The sequence below is a fragment of the Ostrinia nubilalis genome, chromosome Z (assembly GCF_963855985.1).
Source record: "Ostrinia nubilalis chromosome Z, ilOstNubi1.1, whole genome shotgun sequence".
Taxonomy (NCBI): Eukaryota; Metazoa; Arthropoda; class Insecta; order Lepidoptera; family Crambidae; genus Ostrinia; species Ostrinia nubilalis.
The window spans coordinates 27324465-27347502 of record NC_087119.1 but is presented as its reverse complement, the minus strand read 5'-3'; the positions used below and the strand labels follow the sequence as shown (position 1 = coordinate 27347502).

The 23038-nt window shown below is 49.1% G+C and overlaps 1 protein-coding gene across 11 annotated transcripts in view; it reads right to left on the bottom strand.

Moving 5' to 3' along the window:
* LOC135086950 (titin) overlaps nt 1-23038 on the bottom strand; it is a 117165-nt gene that overhangs the window by 22735 nt on the left and 71392 nt on the right. For 4 of the 11 annotated variants that reach the window (XM_063981773.1, XM_063981774.1, XM_063981776.1 and 1 more), the window contains one exon: nt 682-22662. The exons of 4 other annotated variants lie outside the window; for them this stretch is intronic. In XM_063981773.1, the coding sequence (XP_063837843.1) occupies nt 682-22662 (21981 nt within the window). The remainder of the gene's footprint in view (nt 1-681; nt 22663-23038) is intronic. 3 more of the 11 variants (XM_063981777.1, XM_063981778.1, XM_063981779.1) reach the window with 3 other exon arrangements.

Genomic DNA, 23038 nt, shown 5'->3' with positions numbered 1-23038 from the left:
GGACTGTAAGATATATTAACAACACTGTTTGAAAGTTTGATAGACAAAACCTTACCCTCTGTAGTAACTTACTAGAATTACCGCGTCGTATGACGTGTACACAGACAAAACTTGTTAGTCTATCTTATCAACACTGCTTGAAAGTTTAACAGCCAAAACCTTACCCTCTGTAATAACTTCCCTTAGAACTACCGCATCGTATGTGTACAGAGACAAAACTAGTTAGAATTTTATCTCTGTGTTGTGTAAGTTGTATAATATTGTGAATTTTATTAAATGCTGTGCAACGAGTTGCTTGTATGCAATTTTTGCTTTAAAGCCTCACCTTTAGCTGCTTCAATTTCTGCAACAGAAAGTTCTATCAAGATATTCAAATCTTTTGAACGTTTGTTTGCGATGAGTTTGTTGACGTAATCTTCTCCTGAAATATTTCCTACCTGTTTGTGAATGACTGAAGTAATTCGTACCAAGTACTACAAATTAGGAAGACGGACTCAAATTCCTTATTTGTGGCAATTTTGTATTTGTCAAGTGGAGTGAGTGTGTAATCTGTGATAGTGTGTAAGTAGACGAAAGGTGCTTTGTCGCCTTCCTGTGCTATTATGTTGTGTGTGGTTTGTGTCTTGGGGCCTACCTTCTTTTTGATAATGCGTTTTGTGATTTTCTTGTGTACAGTCTTACCTTCAGGCGTTTCGAGTTCCTCAACGGTCGTTTGTTCAGGTAATTCAACAAGTTCGGCTGGCGTGTCTTCTGTGGGCGTTTCTTCGACAATGTTGATGGATGTAACTGGCTCCTTGTCGTCCTCCTGCGTAGTTGTGACCTCGACGGTTTCTTGTTTCGGGCCCTTCTTCCTCACGACGCGCTTTGTGGTTTTCTTGACCACCTTTTTATCCTCGGGGGTTTGTATTTCTTCGACGGCGGTTTCCTCCGGCAGGTCTACAGTTTCGATGGGGGTGACCTCCTGCTCGGGCACTGGTTCTTCGGACACGCTGACCGTCGTGACTGGAGCCTCGTCGTCTTGCTGCGTCGTGGTGATTTCAGTTATTTGTTGCTTCGGACCGTGCTTCTTGATGACGCGCTTAGAGACCTTGACTGTTTTGACGTCGCCGGTGTCCGTGCGTACCTGAGTGACCTGAACCTTCTCAGGTTCCTCTTCGATCAATTTTGCTGTGTCGGTGACTAGTGATGTGTCAAACGGAGTGAGTGTTTCATCTGTGATGTGTTCAGTTGTGTGTACGGAGACGACAGGTGCTTTGTCGTCTTCCTGTTCTGTTGTGATGTGTGTGGTTTGTGTCTTGGGGCCTACCTTCTTTTTGATAATGCGTTTTGTGATTTTCTTGTGTACAGTCTTACCTTCAGGCGTTTCGAGTTCCTCAACGGTCGTTTGTTCAGGTAATTCAACTACTTCGGCTGGCGTGTCTTCGGTGGGCGTTTCTTCGACAATGTTGACGGATGTAACTGGCTCCTTGTCGTCCTCCTGCGTAGTTGTGACCTCGACGGTTTCTTGTTTCGGGCCCTTCTTCCTCACGATGCGCTTTGTGGTTTTCTTGACCACCTTTTTACCCTCGGGGGTTTGTATTTCTTCGACGGCGGTTTCCTCCGGTAGCTCTACAGTCTCGATGGGGGTGACCTCCTGCTCGGGCACTGGTTCTTCGGTCACGCTGACCGTCGTGACTGGAGCCTCGTCGTCCTGCTGCGTCGTGGTGATTTCAGTTACTTGTTGCTTCGGACCGTGCTTCTTCTTGATGACGCGCTTAGAAACCTTGACTGTTTTGACGTCGCCGGTGTCCGTGCGTACCTGAGTGACCTGAACCTTCTCAGGTTCCTCTTCGATCAATTTTGCTGTGTCTGTAACTAGTGATGTGTCAAATGGAGTGAGTGTGTCATCTGTGATGTGTTCTGTTGTGTGTACGGAGACGACAGGTGCTTTGTCGTCTTCCTGTTCTGTTGTGATGTGTGTGGTTTGTGTCTTGGGGCCTACCTTCTTTTTGATAATGCGTTTTGTGATTTTCTTGTGTACAGTCTTACCTTCAGGCGTTTCGAGTTCCTCAACGGTCGTTTGTTCAGGTAATTCAACTACTTCGGCTGGCGTGTCTTCGGTGGGCGTTTCTTCGACAATGTTGACGGATGTAACTGGCTCCTTGTCGTCCTCCTGCGTAGTTGTGACCTCGACGGTTTCTTGTTTCGGGCCCTTCTTCCTCACGATGCGCTTTGTGGTTTTCTTGACCACCTTTTTACCCTCGGGGGTTTGTATTTCTTCGACGGCGGTTTCCTCCGGTAGCTCTACAGTCTCGATGGGGGTGACCTCCTGCTCGGGCACTGGTTCTTCGGTCACGCTGACCGTCGTGACTGGAGCCTCGTCGTCCTGCTGCGTCGTGGTGATTTCAGTTACTTGTTGTTTCGGACCGTGCTTCTTCTTGATGACGCGCTTAGAAACCTTGACTGTTTTGACGTCGCCGGTGTCCGTGCGTACCTGAGTGACCTGAACCTTCTCAGGTTCCTCTTCGATCAATTTTGCTGTGTCTGTAACTAGTGATGTGTCAAATGGAGTGAGTGTGTCATCTGTGATGTGTTCTGTTGTGTGTACGGAGACGACAGGTGCTTTGTCGTCTTCCTGTTCTGTTGTGATGTGTGTGGTTTGTGTCTTGGGGCCTACCTTCTTTTTGATAATGCGTTTTGTGATTTTCTTGTGTACAGTCTTACCTTCAGGCGTTTCGAGTTCCTCAACGGTCGTTTGTTCAGGTAATTCAACTACTTCGGCTGGCGTGTCTTCGGTGGGCGTTTCTTCGACAATGTTGACGGATGTAACTGGCTCCTTGTCGTCCTCCTGCGTAGTTGTGACCTCGACGGTTTCTTGTTTCGGGCCCTTCTTCCTCACGATGCGCTTTGTGGTTTTCTTGACCACCTTTTTACCCTCGGGGGTTTGTATTTCTTCGACGGCGGTTTCCTCCGGTAGCTCTACAGTCTCGATGGGGGTGACCTCCTGCTCGGGCACTGGTTCTTCGGTCACGCTGACCGTCGTGACTGGAGCCTCGTCGTCCTGCTGCGTCGTGGTGATTTCAGTTACTTGTTGTTTCGGACCGTGCTTCTTCTTGATGACGCGCTTAGAAACCTTGACTGTTTTGACGTCGCCGGTGTCCGTGCGTACCTGAGTGACCTGAACCTTCTCAGGTTCCTCTTCGATCAATTTTGCTGTGTCTGTAACTAGTGATGTGTCAAATGGAGTGAGTGTGTCATCTGTGATGTGTTCTGTTGTGTGTACGGAGACGACAGGTGCTTTGTCGTCTTCCTGTTCTGTTGTGATGTGTGTGGTTTGTGTCTTGGGGCCTACCTTCTTTTTGATAATGCGTTTTGTGATTTTCTTGTGTACAGTCTTACCTTCAGGCGTTTCGAGTTCCTCAACGGTCGTTTGTTCAGGTAATTCAACCACTTCGGCTGGCGTGTCTTCGGTGGGCGTTTCTTCGACAATGTTGACGGATGTAACTGGCTCCTTGTCGTCCTCCTGCGTAGTTGTGACCTCGACGGTTTCTTGTTTCGGGCCCTTCTTCCTCACGATGCGCTTTGTGGTTTTCTTGACCACCTTTTTACCCTCGGGGGTTTGTATTTCTTCGACGGCGGTTTCCTCCGGTAGCTCTACAGTCTCGATGGGGGTGACCTCCTGCTCGGGCACTGGTTCTTCGGTCACGCTGACCGTCGTGACTGGAGCCTCGTCGTCCTGCTGCGTCGTGGTGATTTCAGTTACTTGTTGTTTCGGACCGTGCTTCTTCTTGATGACGCGCTTAGAAACCTTGACTGTTTTGACGTCGCCGGTGTCCGTGCGTACCTGAGTGACCTGAACCTTCTCAGGTTCCTCTTCGATCAATTTTGCTGTGTCTGTAACTAGTGATGTGTCAAATGGAGTGAGTGTGTCATCTGTGATGTGTTCTGTTGTGTGTACGGAGACGACAGGTGCTTTGTCGTCTTCCTGTTCTGTTGTGATGTGTGTGGTTTGTGTCTTGGGGCCTACCTTCTTTTTGATAATGCGTTTTGTGATTTTCTTGTGTACAGTCTTACCTTCAGGCGTTTCGAGTTCCTCAACGGTCGTTTGTTCAGGTAATTCAACCACTTCGGCTGGCGTGTCTTCGGTGGGCGTTTCTTCGACAATGTTGACGGATGTAACTGGCTCCTTGTCGTCCTCCTGCGTAGTTGTGACCTCGACGGTTTCTTGTTTCGGGCCCTTCTTCCTCACGATGCGCTTTGTGGTTTTCTTGACCACCTTTTTACCCTCGGGGGTTTGTATTTCTTCGACGGCGGTTTCCTCCGGTAGCTCTACAGTCTCGATGGGGGTGACCTCCTGCTCGGGCACTGGTTCTTCGGTCACGCTGACCGTCGTGACTGGAGCCTCGTCGTCCTGCTGCGTCGTGGTGATTTCAGTTACTTGTTGCTTCGGACCGTGCTTCTTCTTGATGACGCGCTTAGAAACCTTGACTGTTTTGACGTCGCCGGTGTCCGTGCGTACCTGAGTGACCTGAACCTTCTCAGGTTCCTCTTCGATCAATTTTGCTGTGTCTGTAACTAGTGATGTGTCAAATGGAGTGAGTGTGTCATCTGTGATGTGTTCTGTTGTGTGTACGGAGACGACAGGTGCTTTGTCGTCTTCCTGTTCTGTTGTGATGTGTGTGGTTTGTGTCTTGGGGCCTACCTTCTTTTTGATAATGCGTTTTGTGATTTTCTTGTGTACAGTCTTACCTTCAGGCGTTTCGAGTTCCTCAACGGTCGTTTGTTCAGGTAATTCAACTACTTCGGCTGGCGTGTCTTCGGTGGGCGTTTCTTCGACAATGTTGACGGATGTAACTGGCTCCTTGTCGTCCTCCTGCGTAGTTGTGACCTCGACGGTTTCTTGTTTCGGGCCCTTCTTCCTCACGATGCGCTTTGTGGTTTTCTTGACCACCTTTTTACCCTCGGGGGTTTGTATTTCTTCGACGGCGGTTTCCTCCGGTAGCTCTACAGTCTCGATGGGGGTGACCTCCTGCTCGGGCACTGGTTCTTCGGTCACGCTGACCGTCGTGACTGGAGCCTCGTCGTCCTGCTGCGTCGTGGTGATTTCAGTTACTTGTTGTTTCGGACCGTGCTTCTTCTTGATGACGCGCTTAGAAACCTTGACTGTTTTGACGTCGCCGGTGTCCGTGCGTACCTGAGTGACCTGAACCTTCTCAGGTTCCTCTTCGATCAATTTTGCTGTGTCTGTAACTAGTGATGTGTCAAATGGAGTGAGTGTGTCATCTGTGATGTGTTCTGTTGTGTGTACGGAGACGACAGGTGCTTTGTCGTCTTCCTGTTCTGTTGTGATGTGTGTGGTTTGTGTCTTGGGGCCTACCTTCTTTTTGATAATGCGTTTTGTGATTTTCTTGTGTACAGTCTTACCTTCAGGCGTTTCGAGTTCCTCAACGGTCGTTTGTTCAGGTAATTCAACCACTTCGGCTGGCGTGTCTTCGGTGGGCGTTTCTTCGACAATGTTGACGGATGTAACTGGCTCCTTGTCGTCCTCCTGCGTAGTTGTGACCTCGACGGTTTCTTGTTTCGGGCCCTTCTTCCTCACGATGCGCTTTGTGGTTTTCTTGACCACCTTTTTACCCTCGGGGGTTTGTATTTCTTCGACGGCGGTTTCCTCCGGTAGCTCTACAGTCTCGATGGGGGTGACCTCCTGCTCGGGCACTGGTTCTTCGGTCACGCTGACCGTCGTGACTGGAGCCTCGTCGTCCTGCTGCGTCGTGGTGATTTCAGTTACTTGTTGTTTCGGACCGTGCTTCTTCTTGATGACGCGCTTAGAAACCTTGACTGTTTTGACGTCGCCGGTGTCCGTGCGTACCTGAGTGACCTGAACCTTCTCAGGTTCCTCTTCGATCAATTTTGCTGTGTCTGTAACTAGTGATGTGTCAAATGGAGTGAGTGTGTCATCTGTGATGTGTTCTGTTGTGTGTACGGAGACGACAGGTGTTTTGTCGTCTTCCTGTTCTGTTGTGATGTGTGTGGTTTGTGTCTTGGGGCCTACCTTCTTTTTGATAATGCGTTTTGTGATTTTCTTGTGTACAGTCTTACCTTCAGGCGTTTCGAGTTCCTCAACGGTCGTTTGTTCAGGTAATTCCACAACTTCGGCTGGTTTGTCTTCGGTGGGCGTTTCTTCGACAATGTTGACGGATGTAACTGGCTCCTTGTCGTCCTCCTGCGTAGTTGTGACCTCGACGGTTTCTTGTTTCGGGCCCTTCTTTCTCACGATGCGCTTTGTGGTTTTCTTGACCACCTTTTTACCCTCGGGGGTTTGAATTTCTTCGACGGCGGTTTCCTCCGGTAGCTCTACAGTCTCTATGGGGGTGACTTGCTCGAGCACAGTTTCTTCGGTCACGCTGACCGTCGTGACTGGAGCCTCGTCGTCCTGCTGCGTCGTGGTGATTTCAGTTACTTGTTGCTTCGGACCGTGCTTCTTCTTGATGACGCGCTTAGAGACCTTGACTGTTTTGACGTCGCCGGTGTCCGTGCGTACCTGAGTGACCTGAACCTTCTCAGGTTCCTCTTCGATCAATTTTGCTGTGTCTGTAACTAGTGATGTGTCAAATGGAGTGAGTGTGTCATCTGTGATGTGTTCAGTTGTGTGTACGGAGACGACAGGTGCTTTGTCGTCTTCCTTTTCTGTTGTGATGTGTGTGGTTTGTGTCTTGGGGCCTACCTTCTTTTTGATAATGCGTTTTGTGATTTTCTTGTGTACAGTCTTACCTTCAGGCGTTTCGAGTTCCTCAACGGTCGTTTGTTCAGGTAATTCAACAACTTCGGCTGGCGTGTCTTCGGTGGGCGTTTCTTCGACAATTTTGACGGATGTAACTGGCTCCTTGTCGTCCTCCTGCGTAGTTGTGACCTCGACGGTTTCTTGTTTCGGGCCCTTCTTCCTCACGATGCGCTTTGTGGTTTTCTTGACCACCTTTTTACCCTCGGGGGTTTGTATTTCTTCGACGGCGGTTTCTTCCGGTAGCTCTACAGTCTCGATGGGGGTGACCTCCTGCTCGGGCACTGGTTCTTCGGTCACGCTGACCGTCGTGACTGGAGCCTCGTCGTCCTGCTGCGTCGTGGTGATTTCAGTTACTTGTTGCTTCGGACCGTGCTTCTTCTTGATGACGCGCTTAGAGACCTTGACTGTTTTGACGTCGCCGGTGTCCGTGCGTACCTGAGTGACCTGAACCTTCTCAGGTTCCTCTTCGATCAATATTGCTGTGTCGGTGACTAGTGATGTGTCAAACGGAGTGAGTGTTTCATCTGTGATGTGTTCAGTTGTGTGTACGGAGACGACAGGTGTTTTGTCGTCTTCCTGTTCTGTTGTGATGTGTGTGGTTTGTGTCTTGGGGCCTACCTTCTTTTTGATAATGCGTTTTGTGATTTTCTTGTGTACAGTCTTACCTTCAGGCGTTTCGAGTTCCTCAACGGTCGTTTGTTCAGGTAATTCAACAACTTCGGCTGGCGTGTCTTCGGTGGGCGTTTCTTCGACAATTTTGACGGATGTAACTGGCTCCTTGTCATCCTCCTGCGTAGTTGTGACCTCGACGGTTTCTTGTTTCGGGCCCTTCTTCCTCACGATGCGCTTTGTGGTTTTCTTGACCACCTTTTTACCCTCGGGGGTTTGTATTTCTTCGACGGCGGTTTCTTCCGGTAGCTCTACAGTCTCGATGGGGGTGACCTCCTGCTCGGGCACTGGTTCTTCGGTCACGCTGACCGTCGTGACTGGAGCCTCGTCGTCCTGCTGCGTCGTGGTGATTTCAGTTACTTGTTGCTTCGGACCGTGCTTCTTCTTGATGACGCGCTTAGAGACCTTGACTGTTTTGACGTCGCCGGTGTCCGTGCGTACCTGAGTGACCTGAACCTTCTCAGGTTCCTCTTCGATCAATTTTGCTGTGTCGGTGACTAGTGATGTGTCAAACGGAGTGAGTGTTTCATCTGTGATGTGTTCAGTTGTGTGTACGGAGACGACAGGTGCTTTGTCGTCTTCCTGTTCTGTTGTGATGTGTGTGGTTTGTGTCTTGGGGCCTACCTTCTTTTTGATAATGCGTTTTGTGATTTTCTTGTGTACAGTCTTACCTTCAGGCGTTTCGAGTTCCTCAACGGTCGTTTGTTCAGGTAATTCAACCACTTCGGCTGGCGTGTCTTCAGTGGGCGTTTCTTCGACAATGTTGACGGATGTACCTGGCTCCTTGTCGTCCTCCTGCGTAGTTGTGACCTCGACGGTTTCTTGTTTCGGGCCCTTCTTCCTCACGATGCGCTTTGTGGTTTTCTTGACCACCTTTTTACCCTCGGGGGTTTGTATTTCTTCGACGGCGGTTTCCTCCGGTAGCTCTACAGTCTCGATGGGGGTGACCTCCTGCTCGGGCACTGGTTCTTCGGTCACGCTGACCGTCGTGACTGGAGCCTCGTCGTCCTGCTGCGACGTGGTGATTTCAGTTACTTGTTGCTTCGGACCGTGCTTCTTCTTGATGACGCGCTTAGAGACCTTGACTGTTTTGACGTCGCCGGTGTCCGTGCGTACCTGAGTGACCTGAACCTTCTCAGGTTCCTCTTCGATCAATTTTGCTGTGTCTGTAACTAGTGATGTGTCAAATGGAGTGATTGTGTCGTCTGTGATGTGTTCTGTTGTGTGTACGGAGACGACAGGTGCTTTGTCGTCTTCCTGTTCTGTTGTGATGTGTGTGGTTTGTGTCTTGGGGCCTACCTTCTTTTTGATAATGCGTTTTGTGATTTTCTTGTGTACAGTCTTACCTTCAGGCGTTTCGAGTTCCTCAACGGTCGTTTGTTCAGGTAATTCCACTACCTCGGCTGGTTTGTCTTCGGTGGGCGTTTCTTCGACAATGTTGACGGATGTAACTGGCTCCTTGTCGTCCTCCTGCGTAGTTGTGACCTCGACGGTTTCTTGTTTCGGGCCCTTCTTCCTCACGATGCGCTTTGTGGTTTTCTTGACCACCTTTTTACCCTCGGGGGTTTGTATTTCTTCGACGGCGGTTTCCTCCGGTAGCTCTACAGTCTCGATGGGGGTGACCTCCTGCTCGGGCACTGGTTCTTCGGTCACGCTGACCGTCGTGACTGGAGCCTCGTCGTCCTGCTGCGTCGTGGTGATTTCAGTTACTTGTTGTTTCGGACCGTGCTTCTTCTTGATGACGCGCTTAGAGACCTTGACTGTTTTGACGTCGCCGGTGTCCGTGCGTACCTGAGTGACCTGAACCTTCTCAGGTTCCTCTTCGATCAATTTTGCTGTGTCGGTGACTAGTGATGTGTCAAACGGAGTGAGTGTTTCATCTGTGATGTGTTCAGTTGTGTGTACGGAGACGACAGGTGCTTTGTCGTCTTCCTGTTCTGTTGTGATGTGTGTGGTTTGTGTCTTGGGGCCTACCTTCTTTTTGATAATGCGTTTTGTGATTTTCTTGTGTACAGTCTTACCTTCAGGCGTTTCGAGTTCCTCAACGGTCGTTTGTTCAGGTAATTCAACCACTTCGGCTGGCGTGTCTTCGGTGGGAGTTTCTTCGACAATGTTGACGGATGTAACTGGCTCCTTGTCATCCTCCTGCGTAGTTGTGACCTCGACGGTTTCTTGTTTCGGGCCCTTCTTCCTCACGATGCGCTTTGTGGTTTTCTTGACCACCTTTTTACCCTCGGGGGTTTGTATTTCTTCGACGGCGGTTTCCTCCGGTAGCTCTACAGTCTCGATGGGGGTGACCTCCTGCTCGGGCACTGGTTCTTCGGTCACGCTGACCGTCGTGACTGGAGCCTCGTCGTCCTGCTGCGTCGTGGTGATTTCAGTTACTTGTTGCTTCGGACCGTGCTTCTTCTTTATGACGCGCTTGGAGACCTTGACTGTTTTGACGTCGCCGGTGTCCGTGCGTACCTGAGTGACCTGAACCTTCTCAGGTTCCTCTTTGATCAATTTTGCTGTGTCGGTGACTAGTGATGTGTCAAACGGAGTGAGTGTTTCATCTGTGATGTGTTCTGTTGTGTGTACGGAGACGACAGGTGCTTTGTCGTCTTCCTGTTCTGTTGTGATGTGTGTGGTTTGTGTCTTGGGGCCTACCTTCTTTTTGATAATGCGTTTTGTGATTTTCTTGTGTACAGTCTTACCTTCAGGCGTTTCGAGTTCCTCAACGGTCGTTTGTTCAGGTAATTCCACAACTTCGGCTGGTTTGTCTTCGGTGGGCGTTTCTTCGACAATGTTGACGGATGTAACTGGCTCCTTGTCGTCCTCCTGCGTAGTTGTGACCTCGACGGTTTCTTGTTTCGGGCCCTTCTTCCTCACGATGCGCTTTGTGGTTTTCTTGACCACCTTTTTACCCTCGGGGGTTTGTATTTCTTCGACGGCGGTTTCCTCCGGTAGCTCTACAGTCTCGATGGGGGTGACCTCCTGCTCGGGCACTGGTTCTTCGGTCACGCTGACTGTCGTGACTGGAGCCTCGTCGTCTTGCTGCGTCGTGGTGATTTCAGTTACTTGTTGCTTCGGACCGTGCTTCTTCTTTATGACGCGCTTAGAGACCTTGACTGTTTTGACGTCGCCGGTGTCCGTGCGTACCTGAGTGACCTGAACCTTCTCAGGTTCCTCTTCGATCAATTTTGCTGTGTCGGTAACTAGTGAAGTGTCAAATGGAGTGAGTGCCTCGTCTGTGATGTGTTCAGTTGAGTGTACGGAGACAACGGGTGCTTTGTCGTCTTCCTGCTCAGTGGTTATCTCTGTTGTTTGTGTCTTGGGGCCTACCTTCTTTTTGATAATGCGTTTTGTGATTTTCTTGTGTACAGTCTTACCTTCAGGCGTTTCGAGTTCCTCAACGGTCGTTTGTTCAGGTAATTCAACCACTTCGGCTGGCGTGTCTTCGGTGGGCGTTTCTTCGACAATGTTGACGGATGTAACTGGCTCCTTGTCGTCCTCCTGCGTAGTTGTGACCTCGACGGTTTCTTGTTTCGGGCCCTTCTTCCTCACGATGCGCTTTGTGGTTTTCTTGACCACCTTTTTACCCTCGGGGGTTTGTATTTCTTCGACGGCGGTTTCCTCCGGTAGCTCTACAGTCTCGATGGGGGTGACCTCCTGCTCGGGTACTGGTTCTTCGGTCACGCTGACCGTCGTGACTGGAGTTTCGTCGTCCTGCTGAGTCGTGGTGATTTCAGTTACTTGTTGCTTCGGACCGTGCTTCTTCTTGATGACACGCTTAGAGACCTTGACTGTTTTGACGTCGCCGGTGTCCGTGCGTACCTGAGTGACCTGAACCTTCTCAGGTTCCTCTTCGACCAATTTTGCTGTGTCGGTAACTAGTGAAGTGTCAAATGGAGTGAGTGTCTCGTCTGTGATGTGTTCAGTTGAGTGTACAGAGACAACGGGTGCTTTGTCGTCTTCCTGCTCAGTGGTTATCTCTGTTGTTTGTGTCTTGGGGCCTACCTTCTTTTTGATAATGCGTTTTGTGATTTTCTTGTGTACAGTCTTACCTTCAGGCGTTTCGAGTTCCTCAACGGTCGTTTGTTCAGGTAATTCAACCACTTCGGCTGGCGTGTCTTCAGTGGGCGTTTCTTCGACAATGTTGACGGATGTAACTGGCTCCTTGTCGTCCTCCTGCGTAGTTGTGACCTCGACGGTTTCTTGTTTCGGGCCCTTCTTCCTCACGATGCGCTTTGTGGTTTTCTTGACCACCTTTTTACCCTCGGGGGTTTGTATTTCTTCGACGGCGGTTTCCTCCGGTAGCTCTACAGTCTCGATGGGGGTGACCTCCTGCTCGGGCACTGGTTCTTCGGTCACGCTGACTGTCGTGACTGGAGCCTCGTCGTCCTGTTGCGTCGTGGTGATTTCAGTTACTTGTTGCTTCGGACCGTGCTTCTTCTTGATGACGCGCTTAGAGACCTTGACTGTTTTGACGTCGCCGGTGTCCGTGCGTACCTGAGTGACCTGAACCTTCTCAGGTTCCTCTTCGATCAATTTTGCTGTGTCTGTAACTAGTGAAGTGTCAAATGGAGTGAGTGCCTCGTCTGTGATGTGTTCAGTTGAGTGTACGGAGACAACGGGTGCTTTGTCGTCTTCCTGCTCAGTGGTTATCTCTGTTGTTTGTGTCTTGGGGCCTACCTTCTTTTTGATAATGCGTTTTGTGATTTTCTTGTGTACAGTCTTACCTTCAGGCGTTTCGAGTTCCTCAACGGTCGTTTGTTCAGGTAATTCAACCACTTCGGCTGGCGTGTCTTCGGTGGGCGTTTCTTCGACAATGTTGACGGATGTAACTGGCTCCTTGTCGTCCTCCTGCGTAGTTGTGACCTCGACGGTTTCTTGTTTCGGGCCCTTCTTCCTCACGATGCGCTTTGTGGTTTTCTTGACCACCTTTTTACCCTCGGGGGTTTGTATTTCTTCGACGGCGGTTTCCTCCGGTAGCTCTACAGTCTCGATGGGGGTGACCTCCTGCTCGGGTACTGGTTCTTCGGTCACGCTGACCGTCGTGACTGGAGTTTCGTCGTCCTGCTGAGTCGTGGTGATTTCAGTTACTTGTTGCTTCGGACCGTGCTTCTTCTTGATGACACGCTTAGAGACCTTGACTGTTTTGACGTCGCCGGTGTCCGTGCGTACCTGAGTGACCTGAACCTTCTCAGGTTCCTCTTCGACCAATTTTGCTGTGTCGGTAACTAGTGAAGTGTCAAATGGAGTGAGTGTCTCGTCTGTGATGTGTTCAGTTGAGTGTACAGAGACAACGGGTGCTTTGTCGTCTTCCTGCTCAGTGGTTATCTCTGTTGTTTGTGTCTTGGGGCCTACCTTCTTTTTGATAATGCGTTTTGTGATTTTCTTGTGTACAGTCTTACCTTCAGGCGTTTCGAGTTCCTCAACGGTCGTTTGTTCAGGTAATTCCACAACTTCGGCTGGTTTGTCTTCGGTGGGCGTTTCTTCGACAATGTTGACGGATGTAACTGGCTCCTTGTCGTCCTCCTGCGTAGTTGTGACCTCGACGGTTTCTTGTTTCGGGCCCTTCTTCCTCACGATGCGCTTTGTGGTTTTCTTGACCACCTTTTTACCCTCGGGGGTTTGTATTTCTTCGACGGCGGTTTCCTCCGGTAGCTCTACAGTCTCGATGGGGGTGACCTCCTGCTCGGGTACTGGTTCTTCGGTCACGCTGACCGTCGTGACTGGAGTTTCGTCGTCCTGCTGAGTCGTGGTGATTTCAGTTACTTGTTGCTTCGGACCGTGCTTCTTCTTGATGACACGCTTAGAGACCTTGACTGTTTTGACGTCGCCGGTGTCCGTGCGTACCTGAGTGACCTGAACCTTCTCAGGCTCCTCTTCGATCAATTTTGCTGTGTCGGTAGCTAGTGAAGTGTCAAATGGAGTGAGTGTCTCGTCTGTGATGTGTTCAGTTGAGTGTACGGAGACAACGGGTGCTTTGTCGTCTTCCTGTTCAGTGGTTATCTCTGTTGTTTGTGTCTTGGGGCCTACCTTCTTTTTGATAATGCGTTTTGTGATTTTCTTGTGTACAGTCTTACCTTCAGGCGTTTCGAGTTCCTCAACGGTCGTTTGTTCAGGTAATTCAACCACTTCGGCTGGCGTGTCTTCGGTGGGCGTTTCTTCGACAATGTTGACGGATGTAACTGGCTCCTTGTCGTCCTCCTGCGTAGTTGTGACCTCGACGGTTTCTTGTTTCGGGCCCTTCTTCCTCACGATGCGCTTTGTGGTTTTCTTGACCACCTTTTTACCCTCGGGGGTTTGTATTTCTTCGACGGCGGTTTCCTCCGGTAGCTCTACAGTCTCGATGGGGGTGACCTCCTGCTCGGGCACTGGTTCTTCGGTCACGCTGACCGTCGTGACTGGAGCCTCGTCGTCCTGCTGCGTCGTGGTGATTTCAGTTACTTGTTGCTTCGGACCGTGCTTCTTCTTGATGACGCGCTTAGAGACCTTGACTGTTTTGACGTCGCCGGTGTCCGTGCGTACCTGAGTGACCTGAACCTTCTCAGGTTCCTCTTCGATCAATTTTGCTGTGTCGGTAACTAGTGAAGTGTCAAATGGAGTGAGTGTCTCGTCTGTGATGTGTTCAGTTGAGTGTACGGAGACAACGGGTGCTTTGTCGTCTTCCTGCTCAGTGGTTATCTCTGTTGTTTGTGTCTTGGGGCCTACCTTCTTTTTGATAATGCGTTTTGTGATTTTCTTGTGTACAGTCTTACCTTCAGGCGTTTCGAGTTCCTCAACGGTCGTTTGTTCAGGTAATTCAACAACTTCGGCTGGCGTGTCTTCGGTGGGCGTTTCTTCGACAATGTTGACGGATGTAACTGGCTCCTTGTCGTCCTCCTGCGTAGTTGTGACCTCGACGGTTTCTTGTTTCGGGCCCTTCTTCCTCACGATGCGCTTTGTGGTTTTCTTGACCACCTTTTTACCCTCGGGGGTTTGTATTTCTTCGACGGCGGTTTCCTCCGGTAGCTCTACAGTCTCGATGGGGGTGACCTCCTGCTCGGGCACTGATTCTTCGGTCACGCTGACCGTAGTGACTGGAGCCTCGTCGTCCTGCTGCGTCGTGGTGATTTCAGTTACTTGTTGCTTCGGACCGTGCTTCTTCTTGATGACGCGCTTAGAGACCTTGACTGTTTTGACGTCGCCGGTGTCCGTGCGTACCTGAGTGACCTGAACCTTCTCAGGTTCCTCTTCGATCAATTTTGCTGTGTCGGTAACTAGTGAAGTGTCAAATGGAGTGAGTGCCTCGTCTGTGATGTGTTCAGTTGAGTGTACGGAGACAACGGGTGCTTTGTCGTCTTCCTGCTCAGTGGTTATCTCTGTTGTTTGTGTCTTGGGGCCTACCTTCTTTTTGATAATGCGTTTTGTGATTTTCTTGTGTACAGTCTTACCTTCAGGCGTTTCGAGTTCCTCAACGGTCGTTTGTTCAGGTAATTCAACCACTTCGGCTGGCGTGTCTTCGGTGGGCGTTTCTTCGACAATGTTGACGGATGTAACTGGCTCCTTGTCGTCCTCCTGCGTAGTTGTGACCTCGACGGTTTCTTGTTTCGGGCCCTTCTTCCTCACGATGCGCTTTGTGGTTTTCTTGACCACCTTTTTACCCTCGGGGGTTTGTATTTCTTCGACGGCGGTTTCCTCCGGTAGCTCTACAGTCTCGATGGGGGTGACCTCCTGCTCGGGCACTGGTTCTTCGGTCACGCTGACTGTCGTGACTGGAGCCTCGTCGTCCTGTTGCGTCGTGGTGATTTCAGTTACTTGTTGCTTCGGACCGTGCTTCTTCTTGATGACGCGCTTAGAGACCTTGACTGTTTTGACGTCGCCGGTGTCCGTGCGTACCTGAGTGACCTGAACCTTCTCAGGTTCCTCTTCGATCAATTTTGCTGTGTCGGTAACTAGTAAAGTGTCAAATGGAGTGAGAGCCTCGTCTGTGATGTGTTCAGTTGAGTGTACGGAGACAACGGGTGCTTTGTCGTCTTCCTGTTCAGTGGTTATCTCTGTTGTTTGTGTCTTGGGGCCTACCTTCTTTTTGATAATGCGTTTTGTGATTTTCTTGTGTACAGTCTTACCTTCAGGCGTTTCGAGTTCCTCAACGGTCGTTTGTTCAGGTAATTCAACAACTTCGGCTGGCGTGTCTTCGGTGGGCGTTTCTTCGACAATGTTGACGGATGTAACTGGCTCCTTGTCGTCCTCCTGCGTAGTTGTGACCTCGACGGTTTCTTGTTTCGGGCCCTTCTTCCTCACGATGCGCTTTGTGGTTTTCTTGACCACCTTTTTACCCTCGGGGGTTTGTATTTCTTCGACGGCGGTTTCCTCCGGTAGCTCTACAGTCTCGATGGGGGTGACCTCCTGCTCGGGCACTGGTTCTTCGGTCACGCTGACCGTCGTGACTGGAGCCTCGTCGTCCTGTTGCGTCGTTGTTATTTCTGTGACTTCCTGCTGTTTGCCCTTCTTCTTTTTGATGACGCGTTTGGTTACCTTGACTGACTTCACCTCGCCCGTCTCCGTGCGCACTTGAGTAACTTGCACTTTGTCAGGCTCTTCTTCGATAACTTCGGCCTTGTCTAAGATTTGTGGTGTTTCGAATGGAATGAGTGATTCGTCAGTGGTTTGTTCGGTGGTGTGTACCGACACTACTGGTGTCTTGTCGTCTTCTTGTTCAGTGGTGATCTCTGTAGTCTGTATTTTGGGCCCTACTTTCTTTTTGATGATGCGTCTAGTGATTTTCTTGTGTGTTTTCTTACCTTCCGGCGTTTCGGTCTCCTCGACTGCGGTCTCTTCTGGCAGTTCCACAATTTCAAGTGGCTTTTCTTCTTCTGCCGGCTTTTCTTCCACGAAGTTGATTTCGGTGACTGGAGCCTTGTCATCGTCCTGTGTGGTGGTGATTTCGACAGTTTCTTGCTTGGGTCCTTTTTTCCTGACGACGCGCTTTATCGTCTTCTTGCGAATAGTTTTTCCCTCGGGTGTCTCTATTTCTTCAATGGCTGTTTCTTCGGGCAGTTCCGCTATCTCCACAGGTGCAATCTGTTCTTCAGGGATTTCTTCCGCGGTGACGCTGACCGTAGTGACAGGAGCCTCGTCGTCCTGTTGCGTCGTGGTTATTTCTGTGACTTCTTGCTGTTTGCCCTTCTTCTTTTTGATGACGCGTTTGGTTACCTTGACTGACTTCACCTCGCCCGTCTCCGTGCGCACTTGAGTAACTTGCACTTTGTCAGGCTCTTCTTCGATAACTTCGGCCTTGTCTAAGATTTGTGGTGTTTCGAATGGAATGAGTGATTCGTCAGTGGTTTGTTCGGTGGTGTGTACCGACACTACTGGTGTCTTGTCGTCTTCTTGTTCAGTGGTGATCTCTGTAGTCTGTATTTTGGGCCCTACTTTCTTTTTGATGATGCGTCTAGTGATTTTCTTGTGTGTTTTCTTACCTTCTGGCGTTTCGGTCTCCTCGACTGCGGTCTCTTCTGGCAGTTCCACAATTTCGAGTGGCTTTTCTTCTTCTGCCGGCTTTTCTTCCACGAAGTTGATTTCGGTGACAGGAGCCTTGTCACCGTCCTGTGTGGTGGTGATTTCGACAGTTTCTTGCTTGGGTCCTTTTTTCCTGACGACGCGCTTTATCGTCTTCTTGCGAATAGTTTTACCCTCGGGTGTTTCTATTTCTTCGATGGCCGTTTCTTCGGGCAGTTCTGCTATCTCCACGGGTGCAATCTGTTCTTCAGGGATTTCTTCCGCGGTGACGCTGACCGTTGTGACGGGAGCCTCGTCGTCCTGTTGCGTCGTGGTTATTTCTGTGACTTCCTGCTGTTTGCCCTTCTTCTTTTTGATGACGCGTTTGGTTACCTTGACTGACTTCACCTCGCCCGTCTCCGTGCGCACTTGAGTAACTTGCACTTTGTCAGGCTCTTCTTCGATAACTTCGGCCTTGTCTAAGATTTGTGGTGTTTCGAATGGAATGAGTGATTCGTCAGTGGTTTGTTCGGTGGTGTGTACCGACACTACTGGTGTCTTGTCGTCTTCTTGTTCAGTGGTGATCTCTGTAGTCTGTATTTTGGGCCCTACTTTCTTTTTGATGATGCGTCTAGTGATTTTCTTGTGTGTTTTCTTACCTTCTGGCGTTTCGGTCTCCTCGACTGCGGTCTCTTCTGGCAGTTCCACAATTTCGAGTGGCTTTTCTTCTTCTGCCGGCTTTTCTTCCACGAAGTTGATTTCGGTGACAGGAGCCTTGTCACCGTCCTGTGTGGTGGTGATTTCGACAGTTTCTTGCTTGGGTCCTTTTTTCCTGACGACGCGCTTTATCGTCTTCTTGCGAATAGTTTTACCCTCGGGTGTTTCTATTTCTTCGATGGCCGTTTCTTCGGGCAGTTCTGCTATCTCCACGGGTGCAATCTGTTCTTCAGGGATTTCTTCCGCGGTGACGCTGACCGTTGTGACGGGAGCCTCGTCGTCCTGTTGCGTCGTGGTTATTTCTGTGACTTCCTGCTGTTTGCCCTTCTTCTTTTTGATGACGCGTTTGGTTACCTTGACTGACTTCACCTCGCCCGTCTCCGTGCGCACTTGAGTAACTTGCACTTTGTCAGGCTCTTCTTCGATAACTTCGGCCTTGTCTAAGATTTGTGGTGTTTCGAATGGAATGAGTGATTCGTCAGTGGTTTGTTCGGTGGTGTGTACTGACACTACTGGTGTCTTGTCGTCTTCTTGTTCAGTGGTGATCTCTGTAGTCTGTATTTTGGGCCCTACTTTCTTTTTGATTATGCGTCTAGTGATTTTCTTGTGTGTTTTCTTACCTTCCGGCGTTTCGGTCTCCTCGACTGCGGTCTCTTCTGGCAGTTCCACAATTTCGAGTGGCTTTTCTTCTTCTGCCGGCTTTTCTTCCACGAAGTTGATTTCGGTGACGGGAGCCTTGTCATCGTCCTGTGTGGTGGTGATTTCGACAGTTTCTTGCTTGGGTCCTTTTTTCCTGACGACGCGCTTTATCGTCTTCTTGCGAATAGTTTTACCCTCGGGTGTTTCTATTTCTTCGATGGCCGTTTCTTCGGGCAGTTCTGCTATCTCCACGGGTGCAATCTGTTCTTCAGGGATTTCTTCCGCGGTGACGCTGACCGTTGTGACGGGAGCCTCGTCGTCCTGTTGCGTCGTGGTTATTTCTGTGACTTCCTGCTGTTTGCCCTTCTTCTTTTTGATGACGCGTTTGGTTACCTTGACTGACTTCACCTCGCCCGTCTCCGTGCGCACTTGAGTAACTTGCACTTTGTCAGGCTCTTCTTCGATAACTTCGGCCTTGTCTAAGATTTGTGGTGTTTCGAATGGAATGAGTGATTCGTCAGTGGTTTGTTCGGTGGTGTGTACCGACACTACTGGTGTCTTGTCGTCTTCTTGTTCAGTGGTGATCTCTGTAGTCTGTATTTTGGGCCCTACTTTCTTTTTGATGATGCGTCTAGTGATTTTCTTGTGTGTTTTCTTACCTTCTGGCGTTTCGGTCTCCTCGACTGCGGTCTTTTCTGGCAGTTCCACAATTTCGAGTGGCTTTTCTTCTTCTGCCGGCTTTTCTTCCACGAAGTTGATTTCGGTGGCGGGAGCCTTGTCATCGTCCTGTGTGGTGGTGATTTCGACAGTTTCTTGCTTGGGTCCTTTTTTCCTGACGACGCGCTTTATCGTCTTCTTGCGAATGGTTTTTCCCTGTGGTGTTTCTATTTCTTCAATGGCCGTTTCTTCGGGCAGTTCCGCTATCTCCACAGGTGCAATCTGTTCTTCAGGGATTTCTTCCGCGGTGACGCTGACCGTAGTGACAGGAGCCTCGTCGTCCTGTTGCGTCGTGGTTATTTCTGTGACTTCCTGCTGTTTGCCCTTCTTCTTTTTGATGACGCGTTTGGTTACCTTGACTGACTTCACCTCGCCCGTCTCCGTGCGCACTTGAGTAACTTGCACTTTGTCAGGCTCTTCTTCGATAACTTCGGCCTTGTCTAAGATTTGTGGTGTTTCGAATGGAATGAGTGATTCGTCAGTGGTTTGTTCGGTGGTGTGTACTGACACTACTGGTGTCTTGTCGTCTTCTTGTTCAGTGGTGATCTCTGTAGTCTGTATTTTGGGCCCTACTTTCTTTTTGATGATGCGTCTAGTGATTTTCTTGTGTGTTTTCTTACCTTCCGGCGTTTCGGTCTCCTCGACTGCGGTCTCTTCTGGCAGTTCCACAATTTCGAGTGGCTTTTCTTCTTCTGCCGGCTTTTCTTCCACGAAGTTGATTTCGGTGACGGGAGCCTTGTCATCGTCCTGTGTGGTGGTGATTTCGACAGTTTCTTGCTTGGGTCCTTTTTTCCTGACGACGCGCTTTATCGTCTTCTTGCGAATAGTTTTTCCCTCGGGTGTCTCTATTTCTTCGATGGCCGTTTCTTCGGGCAGTTCTGCTATCTCCACGGGTGCAATCTGTTCTTCAGGGATTTCTTCTGCGGTGACGCTGACCGTTGTGACGGGAGCCTCGTCGTCCTGTTGCGTCGTGGTTATTTCTGTGACTTCCTGCTGTTTGCCCTTTTTCTTTTTGATGACGCGTTTGGTTACCTTGACTGACTTCACCTCGCCCGTCTTCGTGCGCACTTGAGTAACTTGCACTTTGTCAGGCTCTTCTTCGATAACTTCGGCCTTGTCTAAGATTTGTGGTGTTTCGAATGGAATGAGTGATTCGTCAGTGGTTTGTTCGGTGGTGTGTACTGACACTACTGGTGTCTTGTCGTCTTCTTGTTCAGTGGTGATCTCTGTAGTCTGTATTTTGGGCCCTACTTTCTTTTTGATTATGCGTCTAGTGATTTTCTTGTGTGTTTTCTTACCTTCCGGCGTTTCGGTCTCCTCGACTGCGGTCTCTTCTGGCAGTTCCACAATTTCGAGTGGCTTTTCTTCTTCTGCCGGCTTTTCTTCCACGAAGTTGATTTCGGTGACGGGAGCCTTGTCATCGTCCTGTGTGGTGGTGATTTCGACAGTTTCTTGCTTGGGTCCTTTTTTCCTGACGACGCGCTTTATCGTCTTCTTGCGAATAGTTTTACCCTCGGGTGTTTCTATTTCTTCGATGGCCGTTTCTTCGGGCAGTTCTGCTATCTCCACGGGTGCAATCTGTTCTTCAGGGATTTCTTCCGCGGTGACGCTGACCGTTGTGACGGGAGCCTCGTCGTCCTGTTGCGTCGTGGTTATTTCTGTGACTTCCTGCTGTTTGCCCTTCTTCTTTTTGATGACGCGTTTGGTTACCTTGACTGACTTCACCTCGCCCGTCTCCGTGCGCACTTGAGTAACTTGCACTTTGTCAGGCTCTTCTTCGATAACTTCGGCCTTGTCTAAAATTTGTGGTGTTTCGAATGGAATGAGTGATTCGTCAGTGGTTTGTTCGGTGGTGTGTACCGACACTACTGGTGTCTTGTCGTCTTCTTGTTCAGTGGTGATCTCTGTAGTCTGTATTTTGGGCCCTACTTTCTTTTTGATGATGCGTCTAGTGATTTTCTTGTGTGTTTTCTTACCTTCCGGCGTTTCGGTCTCCTCGACTGCGGTCTCTTCTGGCAGTTCCACAATTTCAAGTGGCTTTTCTTCTTCTGCCGGCTTTTCTTCCACGAAGTTGATTTCGGTGACTGGAGCCTTGTCATCGTCCTGTGTGGTGGTGATTTCGACAGTTTCTTGCTTGGGTCCTTTTTTCCTGACGACGCGCTTTATCGTCTTCTTGCGAATAGTTTTTCCCTCGGGTGTCTCTATTTCTTCAATGGCTGTTTCTTCGGGCAGTTCCGCTATCTCCACAGGTGCAATCTGTTCTTCAGGGATTTCTTCCGCGGTGACGCTGACCGTAGTGACAGGAGCCTCGTCGTCCTGTTGCGTCGTGGTTATTTCTGTGACTTCTTGCTGTTTGCCCTTCTTCTTTTTGATGACGCGTTTGGTTACCTTGACTGACTTCACCTCGCCCGTCTCCGTGCGCACTTGAGTAACTTGCACTTTGTCAGGCTCTTCTTCGATAACTTCGGCCTTGTCTAAGATTTGTGGTGTTTCGAATGGAATGAGTGATTCGTCAGTGGTTTGTTCGGTGGTGTGTACTGACACTACTGGTGTCTTGTCGTCTTCTTGTTCAGTGGTGATCTCTGTAGTCTGAATTTTGGGCCCTACTTTCTTTTTGATGATGCGTCTAGTGATTTTCTTATGTGTTTTCTTACCTTCTGGCGTTTCAGTCTCTTCGACTGCGGTCTCTTCTGGCAGTTCAACAATTTCGACCGGCTTTTCTTCCACGAAGTTGATTTCGGTGACGGGAGCCTTGTCATCGTCCTGTGTGGTGATGATTTCGACAGTTTCATGCTTGGGTCCTTTTTTCCTGACGACGCGCTTTATCGTCTTCTTGCGAATAGTTTTACCCTCGGGTGTTTCTATTTCTTCGATGGCCGTTTCTTCGGGCAGTTCTGCTATCTCCACGGGTGCAATCTGTTCTTCAGGGATTTCTTCCGCGGTGACGCTGACCGTTGTCACGGGAGCCTCGTCGTCCTGTTGCGTCGTGGTTATTTCTGTGACTTCCTGCTGTTTGCCCTTCTTCTTTTTGATGACGCGTTTGGTTACCTTGACTGACTTCACCTCGCCCGTCTCCGTGCGCACTTGAGTAACTTGCACTTTGTCAGGCTCTTCTTCGATAACTTCGGCCTTGTCTAAGATTTGTGGTGTTTCGAATGGAATGAGTGATTCGTCAGTGTGTTCAGTGGTGATCTCTTTAGTCTGTATTTTTGGCTGTTTCTTATGTTTCAGGATGCGTTTAGTTTTCATATATGTTTTCTTACCTTCCGGCGTTTCGGTCTCCTCGACTGTATCTTCTGGAAGTTCAACAATTTCTTCGTCTATCATTTCCTCGATGTGAACTTGGTTGGGTAGTTTAGGTATATGTAAATGATCTTCAGGCATTTCAACAGTACTTTTTTCAGTATCATCGACTGGGAGTACTTCATCTCCTATATACTCCTCTATATCAATGTTGCTATGGAAATCCTGTTTCGGGGTTTCATTTGCGAAATCATCTAGGGTTTCCTCGATAACGACATTTCTTTCATTCATATCGTGGTCCTTGCTTCTTTTCTTTTTTCGTAATATAGTTCTTTTTGTTTTGGTTTGTATTGGTTCTCGGCCGTCTGGCGATTGTGTAAATTTGGTTAAAATTTCTTCAGTTTCTTCAAAGTCTGATGACTTTGGGGACGTGATGTCGTCTGATATCTCTGTAAAAGTTCGAGTTCCAATTTTAATTTGTTTGTGCATTGATTTAGTTTATAATTGTGTTTTAAAAATAAGTTTTTGACTATCCTTGTTGCATGTGTAATTTGATATTTGTATATCACCGAGTGACAACTGTGTATTGTGTAATCTATAGAGAAAATAATTTATTGTTTTTTTTTTACAATAAAAAAATTTATTTTGATAATAATTATATTTTTGTCATTATAATGAAGATTACGATATTTTACGATGTGGCTTTTAGAATGCAACTTGTTTATTAATGTACAGTTTTTTATTTATTTTATATTTTTTGTAACGAGGTCTGTCTTTCGTCCTGTATTTTTGATGTAATTGTTGTTACTACTCAGTTACAGTTTT